The sequence below is a fragment of the Phalaenopsis equestris genome, unplaced genomic scaffold (genome assembly GCF_001263595.1).
Source record: "Phalaenopsis equestris unplaced genomic scaffold, ASM126359v1 Scaffold000139, whole genome shotgun sequence".
Taxonomy (NCBI): domain Eukaryota; kingdom Viridiplantae; phylum Streptophyta; class Magnoliopsida; order Asparagales; family Orchidaceae; genus Phalaenopsis; species Phalaenopsis equestris.
The window spans coordinates 113088-129388 of record NW_018164581.1 but is presented as its reverse complement, the minus strand read 5'-3'; the positions used below and the strand labels follow the sequence as shown (position 1 = coordinate 129388).

The following is a 16301-nucleotide window of genomic DNA, read 5'->3' as shown; positions in this document are numbered from 1 at the left end:
GTGAAATCCAACTGAAATCAAGCATTCTTCAATTTCTCAATTACTAGTTCCTCCGTCAACATATCTGTAGGATTTTAAACTGTGTGTATCTTTTCCAAGAATAATTTTCCATCTTCTATGAGAGAACGAATAAAATGATACCTCAACTGAATATATTTTTTTTTCCTGGCATAAAAAGAAACATTCCTAGCAAGATGAATCACAGTCATGCCATCACTGTAAAGCTTTCCAAATTTCTTGCTTCTTGCCCAATTCTGCCATAAAACTCTGTAGTCAAATCTTCTATTTGCCAGCCTCAGTGATAGCAATGTATTCGGCCTTTATAGTTGAATTTGCAATGATCTTCTGCAACCTGGAAACCTAACTCACCGCTGTGTTCCTTAAAGTGAAGATATACCCTGTTGTACTTCTACTATCCACATCTTCTCTTAGATCTGAATGTAGAAATCCTTATAGAGTGATCCCTACACTTCCATAACAAAGTTTCATGTTGATTGTTCCCCTCAAATATCAGAGAAGTCACTCTACCAACTCCTAATGATGTCTGACTGTATTGTCCATGTACCTGCTGACCACTCATTTCACATGCAATCTGGTCTGGTACAAATCATCGCATACATCAAACTTCCAACAGCTGAAGCATATGGAGTTCTCTCCCCGTGTTTGCTCTGCTTCAGAGTTAGACGATAACTCTTTAAAAAAGTTTTAAGTTACTACCTAAGGGAGTGTTAACAAGTTTCACCTCACTTATGTTAAACCTTTGTAGGATCTTCTCATCATACTTTGCCTGATATAACTTTAGTGTTTATATATTATTGTCTCTGTTGATTCTCATCCTAAGGATCTTCTTGGTTTGACCTAAATTTTTCATCTCAAACTCATTTGATAATTGTTCTTTTATGTCCATGATTTTCTCCATACCTGCACTTACAATCAGCATGTCATCCACATACAAAAGAACAAAATATAACAATTACCGAAGTATTTGATGAAGGAATAGTGGTTTGCTTGACACTTCATGTACCCACTGTCTGACATGAACCTATGAGACCTCCTGTACCACTGTTTTGGGGTCTGCTTCAAGCCATAGATGCTCATCTTCAATCTACAGACCAAACCTTCATTGCCTGGAACTTGGTAACCCTGTGGTTGTACCATGTATAGTTTTTCTTCCAGATTTCGATGTAAGAAAGTTGTTTTTACATCCATCTGTTCTAGAAGTAGATCTTCTTCTATTACTAGACTCAATATAACACTGACAGTTATCATATTCACCACTGCGGAAAAGATCTCTGTATAATTCACTCTTTTTTTCAGCTGGAAACCCTTCACAACAAGTATTACCTTGTAGATCTTGCTACCATCTGACTCATCTTTCAGCTTGTACACCCATTTGCTGTAATGCTCTTTTGTTATTTGGTAATATCGCCAAATTTTAAGTCTGATTTAACTCTAAAGACTGCATTTTTCATCAATGGCAAGCTTTCATTCTCTTGAATCTTCAATTTGAGTGGCCTCCTCAAAACACTCTAGTTCACCACTATCAGTTAATAAAAAATGGCGTAACGAATGAGAATACCTATGTAGAGGTTGTATCACTTTGCTGGATCACCTGGAACCTGCATCAACATGCACACATGCGAAATACTCAAATGCCTTAAATGAGATAGATTTACTTTTTTGTCACTCCAAGCTTCTTTAGGTAAGCCTTCCTGTAAAGGTATTGATGGACCGCGATTTATCAGATAAACTACAGTGTTTGTTACCTTAGCCTAAAAATGTTTTCGGAAACTTGCCTGCAGCCTCATGTTCCTTGCACACTTCATGATTGTTCTGTTCATGCCCTCAACCACACTATTTTGCTGTGGTGTCCTTGAGACAATGAATTACCTCCTCTATAGTACAAAAATTTTTGAACTTTTGATCACGGTACTCACACTCATTATCTGATTTGAGACACTTTAGCTTCACGTTTATCTTATTTTCTACCATAACCTTTCACTTCTTAAAGATTTAAAATGCATCCGATCCTTGCACGCTTCATGATTGTTCTGTTTATGCCCTCAGCCACATTATTTTGCTGCGGTGTCCTTGAGACAATGAACTACCCCCTCTATAGTACAAAAATTTCTGAACTTTTGATCACGATACTTGCACTCATTACTTGATCTGAGACACTTCAGCTTCACGTTTGTCTTATTTTCTACCATAATCTTTCACTTCTTAAAGATTTCAAATGCATCCAATTTTTTCTTTAAGAAGTAAGCTCATACTTTTCTCGTATGGTCATCAATAAACGTAATAAAATAGTCAGAACCTCCAATAAACTGAACTGGAGTTGGCCCATAAATTTTTTCTTTAAGAAGTAAGCTCATACTTTTCTCATATGGTCATCAATAAACGTAATAAAATAGTGAGAACCTCCAATAAACTGAACTGGAGTTGGCCCATATACTTCAGTATTCACTTCAGTTTTTCAGAAATTGACTTTCTTCTGTTTTTCATACATAGACGGTCTTCATAGAAATCCAGATCAATTGTTTTCAAATCTTGGAGTTTATTTTTAGAAAGTATGGACTTCATACCTTTCGCGCTCATATGCCTAAGTCTATGGTGCTACAAACTGCATCAACCCTGGTTCTAGCTACATCAATGAAATCAATCATTTCATTGATCAAGTGTGTCTTCAATGTTGCCCCGAGTCATCACCAGTGCCACCTGGTTATCTTCTACGAATCACCTGTGAATCAAGTCATGAGTTCTGAATTTGCCAGCCTGCTCACAGAAATATGATTTCTCCTCAGACTTGGAACATGTTTAACTTTAGCATGCTTTCAGACTATTTCATTCGACAACTTGATATCAATATCATAATTTCCTATGATATTGCAGACCTTGTTATCTTATATATAAACATTTCCTAGATCACTCTGAGTATAGTTTTTAAATAAATAGACACATGATTCTACAATCCAAGATTCAATATTTACTAAGGATAACACTTTCGAGTTATTTTGGTTTTTACTAGTGAAGATATTTGCAGAGAGATTCATTTCTTGTTCTCCACCACCAACTTTCCTTGGAGCTTTACAATCCTTCTTGAAATGTTCATTTTTTCCGCAATTCCAACATTCTCCTCTTTCATTTTGTCTGTTGACTTGGACTTTCCTCTTCTGGACTTGAATCTGCCTCTGCTTGTATTTCTATCCAAAATTCTTTCTTTTTATCAGCATTCAACGTAGAATTTGAGGATTCATCATTCGTTGGTCTTCTGTGACTTATCAACATTCAACGTAAAATTTGAAGATTTACCATTCGTTGATATTCTGCGAAATTCTTCATTCAACATCAGACCCGTGATGTCATTGAAGTTCAACTTCGAATTCCCTGAACAATTACTCATCGCCATGATCAAACCATCCCAACTGTCTGGGAATGAAAATATTATCACATGTGCTCTGACCTCATCATCAAAATTAATCCCACAAAACACAGCTGGCTTGTTACCGTATTGAAATTATTCAGATGTTCTGACACTGAACTGTCTTCCACCATATTCATGTTGAATAGCTTCTTCATCAGAAAAACTTTATTGGAAGTAGAAGGTTTTTCATACATTGTTGTCGGTGTTCCCATTAGATCCCCCGCAATTTTTTCATTTAGCATGTTGAACACAACATATGAGGAAGTAGTAACCAGATCAAACCTAGTGTCTTTAGATCCAACACCTCTCATTCCTCCATAGGCATAAACTCAGGCTTCCTGGTAATTCCATGTACTGTCAAGTATAGTTCTCTGCTATAGAAAATTCTCCACTTGCATCTTTCAGAATGCGAAGTTCGTCTCATGAAATTTCTCCACTTTGAACCTTCGTTGACCATTGCTCCACTCGAATCGAACACCACTTTGATACCATTTTGTTGTGGAACTCGGAAGAATCTCTTTCCAAATTAACCATGGAATAGGACCGTGCGGATTCGATAAAAGAACAAACTTATGAGCAAAAACACAACAAATGCAAACTAAAAAAAACACACGAGAATTTAACGTGAAAAACCTAGAATGGGAAAAACCCACGAAACCATGTCAACAGAAAAATTTCACTATGAAAAATTAGAGAATTTAGAGAGAACACGCTCAACTTCCTCTCTACATTGAAGGAAATTTATTGTACTTCATTCCAAGTCCTTTCTGTGAATCCAATTAGAGAGACGCACGTCAAAATCATGAAAATCCTCCACTTAGCAACTTTTTTTCTCACCGGGAACTTGTTGTCGAAGAAACTCTCGCGCATAGGAATCACAAAACAAAGAAAAACCAAGATACGCCCTCGAAGTAGCCCTTAAAACCACAAATTGGGTTTAACATAGCCAGACGCTCGAGTGCCTATGGCTCAGGTAAGCAACGCTTAAGGTTGAATGTTCGCCCGAATTGGGTGCTCGAGAGCCCTATATTGGGTGCTTGAGAGCCCAATATTGGGTGCCTAGGTGTCCAAAAGAGGGCGCTCCTCTGTTGTGCTCGAGACTTGGGCGAAAGGGCACCCGGGGTTGGGAGCTAGAGCGCTCGATACACGGGTAGGTGTTGCGCTTTGCAGTGTTTGTGGTTGCTCCAAATTAAGCTCCACACCATAACCACCACATTATAATTAAGCTTAATTTTTTAGGTTAGGTGATTAGAATCAATAAAGACATAAAGCTCTATGAAATAATTTTAAGATAATATATCGAAAATTTTGAGTTTGCTTAATTGAAATCACACATACTTGAATAAAGATCATTGAATAAGAAAATTAACCAAATGATCAAAAATTAAAATAATGATTAAAATAATATCACAAAAAAGAAAATAGAAACAACTTAATAAAAAGAAAATCAACCTGGTTAAATTTCCAAAATAGGATGATTTTCACATTCTCGAAAACAAGTTTGAATAAATTTAACCAATTTATTAGAGTGTTCATCATCTTTGAGTTCATTGGTAGATCAACTCAAACAATTTACATGAATTCTTTAATACATCTTACACATTATTCCAATTTCACCTTGGAGCTTGATTCTGTTATTTGAGTCATCTTGAATTTACTTTGAACTTATCCTCCAAGCAACCACACATTTAAGTAGTAATCAAATTAGCTTTTCATTTTGATGGTCACTAGAATTGATGACCTTGATATACTTTAAAAGCAACTAATTTGAAATATACTAAATGACTCCAAATAAAAGTTTGTTATTTTCAAATCAAATAGTTAGATACATATGAGCGTATAGTCAACTTTTGTTTGTTGTGATGAAATCATGGAACAGTTTTCTTAACTATTGTTTAGATACACCTACTTTTAGCTTGCTATCTTTCATAACAATCCTTGATCATTTTTTATCAGGCATAATGCTTAAGATAGATTGTATTATATTCTACGGTTACCTTTATTGAACGTTTCATATTAGTAAAAATAATATATTGTAATATCTCTTTATTTAATTTGTCCCTGCATCTAATTGTGATTGTTTTACATAGAGATTGAGAGCTCCCTGTAGTAAAAACTCCCTCCTCCCTCCCTCCCTCCTCCCTCCTGCCTCCTCCCTCCTGCCTCCTCCTCTCTCTGTCTCTCTCTCTCTCTCTGTCTCTCTCTCCTGCCTCCTCCCTCCTGCCTCCTCCTCTCTCTCTCTCTCTCTCTCTCTCTCTCTCTCTCTCTCTTTCTCTCTCTCTGAACTCTAAACGCCCTAGAGGGGTCCTCCCTCTCAAATCTCTTAGAGCCAACATAGAGTGCTGTAATTTTTTATTTTCAAAACCATGTACCTTAACCCCAAACTAAGTTCCACTATATAAGAAAAAAATGGTAAATAAAAAAAAATGGGAATATCTATTTTTATCTTATTTGATTAACTTGGTTTCTACAAACTCCGATTCTATAATAAACATATAGTTTTGCTATTGAAATCACATTCAAAATCAGCAATAACGATACCGTACCTTCCTTTCCCAGTTTAGTGAAGATCAAAACAAAAATTTCTAAGTGCGAGGATAGTTCTGCACCCATGAAATCTTAATTCATCCAGAAGCTTTTGTCGAGACAGATTTAATTGTATGGAAATTTAATAGTATCGAAATTTTGAAAACAGAAATAGGGAAGTCACTAAGACATGGAAGATAAAATTAAAACAATAAAAAGTGATCTGCAGAAAATAACAATAATGTATTTGTTCATCAGATTAGTGTCTGGAAGAAGTTTAGTGACTCGATTGATGGCTGGCTGTTGAGCAGATTTGTCAAGGTTGAAGTTAATACTTTATGTTTCATTTTAAAACTTAATTGATATTAATTCGTTTGTTTGCTTGCAGATTCCCAAATTAATTAAGGAATACATTGATGAAGTCTCAACCCAACTGAAAATGGTATGCAACTCTGATTCCGAGGAGTTGCTCTTAGAAGAGAAACTTACTTTCATGCATGAGACAAGGCATTCCTTTGGCAGAACAGCACTTCTGTTGAGTGGGGGTGCTTCTTTAGGTGCTTTCCATGTAGGTGTAGTGAAAACATTAGTTGAGCACAAGCTTTTACCCCGCATAATTGCTGGGTCTAGTGTAGGTTCCATCGTTTGTGCTATCGTTGCAACGCGGTCTTGGCCTGAGCTTGAGAGTTTCTTCGAGGACTCTTGGCATTCACTTCAGTTCTTTGATCAGATGGGTGGAATTTTCACAGTGGTTAAGAGGGTGATGACACATGGAGCGGTTCTTGAAATAAGACAGCGGAGACATCTTACCAGCAATTTAACTTTCCAGGAGGCTTATGATGTTACAGGCCGTATACTAGGCATCACAGTTTGCTCCCCAAGGAAGCACGAACCCCCACGATGTCTTAACTACTTGACTTCCCCGCATGTTGTTATATGGAGTGCAGTGACTGCATCTTGTGCTTTCCCGGGTCTATTTGAAGCTCAGGAGTTGATGGCAAAGGATAGATTTGGAGAGATTGTACCTTTTCATGCACCCTTTTCAGGGGGACTGGAGCAGTTGTCAGGAGCTTCTACTCGGCGATGGAGGGATGGAAGCTTGGAAAGTGATTTACCTACGTTGCAGTTGAAGGAGTTATTCAATGTCAATCATTTTATTGTTAGCCAAGCCAATCCTCATATAGCACCGCTGTTGAGGTTAAAGGAACTTGTGAGAGCTTATGGAGGCAATTTTGCAGCTAAGGTACATTATTATCTATTAGCTCTCAGCATCTTTCACCTATTTCTTGCTAGCGGCAATTACATGCATAGCACTCTAGCTTTGATATTTACAAATTTAGCACCATCATTTTTCAAATTCTCACTCAAATATGACATGATAAAATCCCAACCCATATTTTGTCAATTTTATCAGATTGATCGTGGCGCGCATAAATGCATTAGTCCAGTAGTTTTAAAAAATAAGCATTACATACATTCCACCTATATCCTATGTATTTACACATCTAACACTTAAACTTTGCTTTTTTACATTTATACCGCCAAAATCTTTTATATCACATGAAAAATACCACCACTTTAACTTTAGAAAAGTGAAATACACATTTTCATGCAAAGCTATGGTGGTTTGTATGTGAAACTAGGTGTTAGATATATAAATACATAAGAATTGAGTGGTTTGTAAATCTTCCTAAAAATGGTCACCTGGGTGCTAGTTTTGTAAATAATAATATTTTGAGTGCTATGCATGTAATTATCCCTTCTAGCTAGGGGCATGCTTGATTTTTTGTGTTCTTCTTGTTTCAATTACTTTAATGTTTGGTCTTAGAAAGTTATTGAATTTGTAATTACTTTTTTTTTCACATTTTGCAACATTCTGACTTGGCTTTACTTTGTCTCAATTAAGTAGCTTGCTCATCTTGCTGAGATGGAGATTAAGCACAGATGCAATCAAATTCTTGAACTCGGGTTTCCTCTGGGAGGCCTAGCAAAATTGTTTGCCCAAGAATGGGAAGGTGATGTGACTATTGTCATGCCTGCTACACTGGCTCAGGTATTAAGCAAATCTTCTACGGCTAGGCGTGTCAGATAGATGACTGATCTAAGTAAAGTTCTTAGGCAAAACTAAAATATATCCGGCATTTTTTCTCTTGTTTTCTCAGTATTCAAAAATCATACAAAATCCATCTTACGTGGAGCTCCAAAAGGCTGTCAACCAAGGCCGAAGGTGCACCTGGGAGAAGCTGTCTGCCATAAAGGCCAATTGTGCTATAGAACTTGCATTGGATGAATGTGTTGCCCTTCTCAACCACATGCGTAGGCTCAAGAGGAGCGTTGAGAGGGCCGCCTCTTCTCATGGGCTTGCAAGCACTGTAAAATTGAGTGCTTCAAGAAGGATTCCATCATGGAATTGTATTGCTAGAGAAAACTCATCCGGGTCACTGGACGAAGAAACTCTTGCTGACCCCAGTACTTCAAAACATCAGAGCCATGTTACTGGCTCCTTAAGCAGTAGCCATAGCCAAATTATTATACATGATGTGAGTGATAGTGAATCAGAAAGCATAGACCTTAATTCATGGACAAGAAGTGGAGGACCATTAATGAGAACTGCCTCGGCAAACAAATTTATCAACTTCATGCAAAATCTGGAAACTGACTCGGAGTTCATTAGTTCACAGAGGGATGATGAAGTTGATGGTTCAGCTGCACAGTCCAGTACCATTGGGACTCAGCCGGAAAGAAGAGATTCTTTGTATAACAACTCTAGAGTTTCTACTGATAGAAGTTTGGTGAACTCCGACTCGTGTTCTCAAGAATCAGTCGGTAGGCTTCCAATTGCTTCCACCAGAATCCTAGTTAATGAAGGTGATTTGTTGCAGCCTGAAAGGATTCAAAACGGCATTGTACTGAGTATAGTGAGGAGGAATGATTTGAGTTTCGCACAAAGAGGCACTGATTCTGAACAGCCGCAAAGCTCATCTACAGAAGCTGATTCTGAGGAAATGCAGATCGAAAATTGTGATGCCAGTTCTACTTCTGATTATGGAGATGCTGATGGTGAAAGTTGAACTCTTATAAGCAGTGCTTCCGATCACAATGATAGTTAAGGCTCATCTGTGGGCTCATTTTTCGCCTACTAAAGTGCATGATCGAGATAATTTGAGCATACTTTCGACGGAGTCTTTCTTTCCTGCAACCTTTTTACTTCCCTCTTTTTCCAGCTTTTAGAGAATTCCGCAAATTGAGTTCTCCAATCAAAGCGTAAGACACTCATAACTTTGTCACCTGATGAATATTGCTTTGATGTAACCCATGTAATTCTGTACATCTAATTTTGTATATTGTAGACAAAAAAGCATGCTTATTTTCAGGGATTTGAAGAAAGAATTTTCAGTGATTTCAATTGTGTTATCGAAGTTTTGCTATGAGTAGAATACTAAGCAATGGTAAGGAGTATAAGAAATGCACTAGTGAATTTGTACTCTACATGATAAGCTCTTTTAACTCTGACTGGCTGCTTGTGATCATTTTCTCAAAATAGTTAGTCTCTTGCTCTAAAAGAATATTCATTGGGTGGATTATGTAGCATTTGTTATCAAAATGTGGCATGCCTAGATAGCATCTCTATTGTGTAGCATTATTATAGTCAATGAATTTCATATCCTTGTATACATCTATTTAGTGCAATTGCTTTAATCCATATATGGAGCATAGTAGCACATTTTAATTAATTCTATAAAGATTGTTCTAAATAGTAATTTCATTCATTTGAGGAAATTTGTTCTTTAAACTTAGAATAATTAATAATTTCTCTAATCACCTCATGTAATTTTGTTGAGAGCATTAGCTTTATCTTTTCTTTTTTAAAACTATGGATTATATTTCTTAAATCTCCTTCATAATCTCATCTGCATTAATCTTCCTCTTCACCCTATGGTCCTCCTATAAACCCCACATATTTTGGGCACCCTTATAATCTTTTCTTTTTGCATTGATTTTATTTTGCTATTACTCAAATGATTCTCATAAATACCAATCAATAATTGTTTTTGCCATACATATTTTAATACTCACAATTTGTGGTGGAGATATGACATGAGAGACATGCCTTTAATTCTTAAAGTTCTTACTTTCCCAAGCTCTTTATGACTAGTCATGATCATTTAATTAACAATAGTTTAATTTCTTCATTTTATTTGTGTTTACATAGGTCTTTCACCTTCTTGCACTTTATTTTCGTGAATATTCTATTTCTAGCTTGATTTCTCCAATACTAAAAAAAGCTATGCTCACATTTTCTTTTTCTTTTGCTAATGTAATGTGTTAGGGTGAGAAACATAATTCTAAGAAATAGGGAGCATTCAAATTGTAAATCCACGTATAGCACAAACTTCATTCTTCTAAATGAAATGAAGAAGCAATATTAATGACCTTACACATAATAGAATGATAGAACTAGGGTGAAGGGAGCGAAACAATACTACTATTTAAAAAAAAAAAAGGGAAAATGTAGAATGGAAGAGTGAAATAGCACTTTTTCCCTTCTCTCCATTTCTTTATTTTTATTTTTGCTTTCTTATTTTTTTTCCACTCATTTCTTAGATATTACTATAAAAACATTTAACACAAGGGTTAAACACATAGGTTATTACTTCAACTATCTTTGAATAAACTTGTGAACCAAATGAACCCGAAAAGGTGATTGGTGACATTGAGTTATCTCAATCTCTATATAAATTCTCTTTATTCTTAAAAATTTTGGTTTTCTAATGAAAGTGTTTTCGTATTCTAAATATCTTAAATTTGAAGAATTTTTCACAACCAAAAGGCGGGATTGCTTCAATTCAATGAGGTTTTCTGTTGAGTCTTACATTCTCTAATGTTATACCTTTTGGTTTACTTTGTTTGGGATAGTGATTGATTTGGGATAGTGATTGATTATATTTATGAAAATATACTTAGGATAAGGTTGATGGGGCTGATAAGCATGTAGGTTATTGGGCTTTTGCAAGCCTTATTTGACTTGAACTTAAACCATAATAGGGTTATCCTTTCTTTGATGAGAAAATATACATGGATGGTTGGTCTCTCAAATGATTCCTTATCAATTTCCTTTACATTTTTTGTTTCTCTCAAATATTATAAATTAATATAAACTTTCAATCATGATTAACATTAACATGAACTTTTTAATTTTGTAATTGTCTTTTTTTTTAATGCATCATCCCTCTTTTTAAAAAAGCCATTGATTACACTATTTCTATAAAAAGTCTTATCCAAGATTTCTTCAAAAGTATAATTTATAGTTTCATGCTTGGTAATCCAAAATTTGAATTTTGTTGTGCCCGACTTTTTGATCTTAAGAAGTTGTGTTCTCCATTTAACCTTGATAGTTATTGATACTCTTCTTAATGAAGAATTAGATGCGAGGAAGGGCAAGGGGTGTGGGCAAGATCTTTGCTCTTATATTATGTAATCATTAATGCAAATAGAAGCTATAAATTTATTACTTATAGAAATAGAATTAGAAGTTCAAATCAAATTAAATTATATTTTAATTTAAATTTTTTTCTTATTAATTCTACATTGATTTATTAAAAAAAAATTAAAATACATATTCTTTAAAATATTAAAATATAAATAATTATTATCTTTTGTTGCTTCAATTTTTTGGGTTCAACAAGATTTCTTTGGAAAAGTTTTATACAAGTTATTTTTTGTAGAAGTTTAGTTTCATGGTGGATGAGGCAAAAGAACTAACCCAAAAAATGTCTTCTCAAAAACTATCTTTGTTAATACTTAATATACTTATTCTGAAGCCTGGTCATCCTCACATGGTTGCATGAAAAAAAAACACCAATCTTTTAAAATCTTGGTTCCAACCATCCTTCCACTCTTTCATGTAAACTATAAAGTAGAAAATACTTATAAATGTGTTTGGTGTGATAATGATAAAGATGACTTTAAAAATTTGAGGACATGAATAATCTCTCAAGAAAAATGGGTTGAGAGACAAAGTTAAAAATTAGTCACACTAAAACTATAACTCATCAAACCATACTAATATGACACACAAAGAATGATATTGTTCTCGCAAGTTTCATATAATGGCTAGAAGACCTTCTTGGTAGTTGATGAGATGATAAAAGAGAGCGGAGAACTTAAAACCCTTAAAGATCTTAAAGAACTTCTTTCATATAGAATTCACTATAAGAGTGGTCATTAGAGGAGGAGAAAATGACATTAAAATATAAATGAAAAAATGAGCCCTTTGATAGGATATTTATGGAGCAACAAATTAAAAAAGACTAGAAAAATATCTCAACAGTTATGAGGAGTAATTTTCCAGTGCAGATTTCAAGGTTGAGATCCGACGGTCGGTAACCTTCAAATCTAACAATCGACGGATTCAAGATGGGGCGACCGACGACATCTGGATGACCGACCATAAGAGATCTGTGTACATGAGGAGGCCTACAATATGGGTCTACAATGCTGATTTGATCTCTTACTCTATCTGCCTGCGTAAGTGTTCAGAGTGGGAAACTCTTCCATCCTTGGGGTGGCTTCCCCACCTCAAGCCTCCATGCCTTCATAATGTGCAAAAAGTAGAGTGGCCTGACTACAAATTTCATGGGACTTGTGTGTTTCAATCGCTGGAGTTCTTAGCTGAATTGTTCCTCGTTAATTGCCCAAATCTGCAGGAGTTGTCCATTTGCCTCCTAAGCTCAATAAAATGGAGATAGGTAAGCCTAAATGGAAAGCTTTGAACTTCAAACATGGCACTAGCAACTGTTGCAGCACTTTAAATTATATTCTCCTCAAGAGGCCAGAGGTTCTTTTGGGTCCAAACGTCAATCTAGAGCTGAAAATAAATAGAGAGCATATACAGATCCACAAGAGAATAGACGATTCATGGACGATTCATTATCGTGCAAGTTCCCTTTGCATTTTTTGTTGTGAACATCCCTTTCAAGAGATTTCAGTTATTGTTGCTCATTTTCTTGTTCATGGCATGATCTACACTCACTACATCGTTTAAAATGTTAAATCCAAAACTATCTGGCAGATCATATACAAGAAATAGAGCGTTAAATCGATGAAGAAAATCATGGGTTAGAGTGAGAGAAGAAGGAAAGAGAAGAATTGAAAGATTTGCACCATCGGGGGTGAATCGGAGTGTTCAGGGGCTTGTGGGCCCATCTTATTTCATAAAAAAAGGAGCTTACAATTACGGCCCCAAAAACACTTTAAATGAATGGTTTCTTTTATTTATAGATAATATGAGTGTCAAAAAGTAAATTACAATATCATATTTATTTTAAAGTGGTAGTACGAGATATTTTAATCTTTTTTATGATGATTGTTCGGAGGGAAAAGTAGTTCAATGGCTGAGTCCTCTAAAAAGTCGGCCCGATAGTAATCAATTCAGTCTTTCTGTCTGCAGATAACTTTGAGATTCATGTAGATCATTTTATGATCATCTTTAAATATAAAGATAAATTAACCTTCATACAAAAATACTACAAAATTGTTACCATTCGGACGATGTTACTTGTCGTTCGCTTACCGATTAGCGACGTTTAGGTACGGGCGTATCGGTGGAAGACGCGTCGGAGTCGAAGCAGACGTGGCTTAACTGTAGACCCGTACGCCTCATTCCGATGCGACCGTCTCATCGCCACGGCTAAGAATAGAAATATATGGAACAGTGAACGGAAAAATAATATATATAATGAGCATAAAAATAAGCAAATAAAAGAGTTGTCACTTTTCAGTAGAACGTGACTTCAATTCACTCAATGCGTCAAATCCACGGGATCTTTGGCAGCCTCACTAAAATTTTTTTGGCACAATATCTTAATTAAAATTTTAGAAAACAAACCTTCATCTATTATTATTTTTTGAATAGATGTAATAAATATAATATGTGATCAACTAATTTTCTTGAGATTATAATTGTCCTAAAACAATCATAATAAATAAAATCATCCTACTTTGTTTTAGAATAAATAACAATCACAAATTGTGTATTGTTATTTTTGAAACAAAATAAATAAATAAAATTTGACTTTTTAAGCTTCATAATAATATTTATGGTATTAATTATTTTTGGATAAGTTTTTTTTTAGTTTTCAATTAAGATAAAATCTCTCTTTTGTGTTCATAAGTTTGTTAGTAAAGTTGAATATAAAAAAATTGGTTAAAATATGATAAGACTTCAACAAATTTTTATCATCTATCATTAATCTCGAGACATAGCACAGATCTCGAAATAGTTTTTTGAGCGAAAAATATTCAAGCATCGATAAAAAGTCATCCAGAACTCTGATTTCAACAAACTTACGGTCAAACTTACCGGCTCAATGAGACGGACCCAATGATATTAAAATTAGTCTAATTTGAGCCAATTCAAGCTCAGATGAAGTCATTAAACTATTCTTTTTCATATATATTTAGAAGCTCAAATGAATGTTAAACCTAACAAATATGTAGCCGAATCGACTGTCTCGACAAGAAGAATCCAGTGAGCCCAAGAATGGTTAATTACAACATCGTTGACACTCAAAAGTCCATAAAACACCATCTGATTGAAGAAAACTCTCTGGACCGTCCGATCAAAGTGATTCATATTCGAGCATTAATTGCACGAAGAACACTACAAATAGAGCCCCTCCCTTCTCATGAGGGAAGAGAACATGAGGCTTGAGAAAGAGATTGAAGCTTTGAGAATGAGCTGAAATCCAACACCGCCACCGCCGACTGCCATTGACAACCTCTGACCTCCATTAACCACCTCTTACTGTCGTCGACTTTCGACGATCATCGTCAACCACTGTTGGCCGCCGTCAATTATCAGCAACCACCGTCGACCACCGCTAATCGTCGTCGATCATCGCCAAACATTGCCGACCACCACCAACCGGATGCATCTAATCGCTATCGGACGTCGCCTGTTCCTAGCAACAATTCATCAGCATGTCGACGTGTAATAAGTGATTGCAGCTATAATCATTTTTTTATAGTGGAACTCTTCAGCTGGGTCAAACCCCTTAGTTTTTCTTTTTCCGGGTCTTCCACGTACAAAACTTCTGATGTCATTATTTGTTGATTTCACTTTTCTATGTGTGTGTTGTCCTCGTACCACGCTAAAACGAGAATATGCTACTCTACTACTGCAAATTTTCTAGCACCCATCAGTTTGACGCCATCTATAGGAATTTCAATCCCACCACTGAAGTACTTGTAAGGCTTATTACATGGCCATCAAACATAATATTCGTGTCAACGGAGCATTCCAATACAACACTCATCATTGCAAGGAGCAGTCACGAAGCCAAGGCCATGATTCCTCTTCATCTTCTTATCGTGAGAGACATTATCCTACTGACGGAGGTGTGCATGTCCTTTTCTGGAAGACAGAATGTGCAGAATGGAGGAGTCTCAACTAGAGATCACACAACTCCTACGCGGGGCTCAACATCTGCTGCCCACACCATTGAATGAAGTTCGTTTACCATTACTCAAAGAACTACAGGAAACACACCACTCACAGGAACTTCTACCAGCCTCTTCCCTAAGAAGGAACACTTCTCATGTCAGGTCGTGATGCTGAACACCAAAATAATGCAAGTTTCACTCATCCATCTCACGCAGCTCACATGGCACTGCCACACCTTTTTGTCATTCCAGATGATTTCATTCGTAACGAACTATTACGCTGATGGCCGCCACCGATCAGTCAGATTCAATTTGACAGTGTGTCGTTGTTTAGCCGCTCAATTGTCGGTTGTGGTGGTGGAGTCGTCATTCTTTTACTGTCGTATAACCTCTCTTCCTGAGTAACTCTTTCTGTTCGTGTGAATGATCTGAAAAGAGAAGAGATTAGAGGGCTAAGGTATATAACGACGGCGATAGAAAGAAATACGTGGGGAAGCTTTCGTAAGGTAGACTTTGTGTAGATAACTCTAAAGTGTATATCTGAGGTAAGATCTGTATAAGACACTTCAGAGTTACACTAAAAAAGAAAACCCGATGAAATAAAACCAACGACCAGAGATTCAGGTTGTTGTACCTATTCTGGGGTTTGTTTCATCCTATAATGGCAAACCCCCATAGTTAGTTATATCTTAAGCAACTGGGGGTGGTGCTTAAAACAACTCCCTATTAAGATTGTAAATCATCCTCATAAAATTTGATTGTCATTGTTTCCGAGGAAAGGAATTTCAAAGCCCTATCCTAAAGAAGAAGGGTAGTGAATGCTTAAGGGTTTGGAAGAACCCTATCAAGGTCTCGAACTATCATATGGTTTTAAGTTGTTGTCAATAGTTTAGTTGAAGTGCATCCT

The 16301-nt window shown here is 36.0% G+C and overlaps 1 protein-coding gene across 1 annotated transcript in view; it reads left to right on the top strand.

Moving 5' to 3' along the window:
• The window catches only part of LOC110021682 (triacylglycerol lipase SDP1-like), a 17859-nt gene extending 8470 nt beyond the window's left edge, over positions 1 to 9389 (top strand). The window contains exons 2-4 of the mRNA XM_020720270.1: positions 6339 to 7193; positions 7860 to 8003; positions 8113 to 9389. Coding sequence (XP_020575929.1) covers positions 6339 to 7193; positions 7860 to 8003; positions 8113 to 9021 — 1908 coding nt within the window. The 3' untranslated portion in view covers positions 9022 to 9389. The remainder of the gene's footprint in view (positions 1 to 6338; positions 7194 to 7859; positions 8004 to 8112) is intronic.
• Positions 9390 to 16301: the final 6912 nt, after the last annotated feature.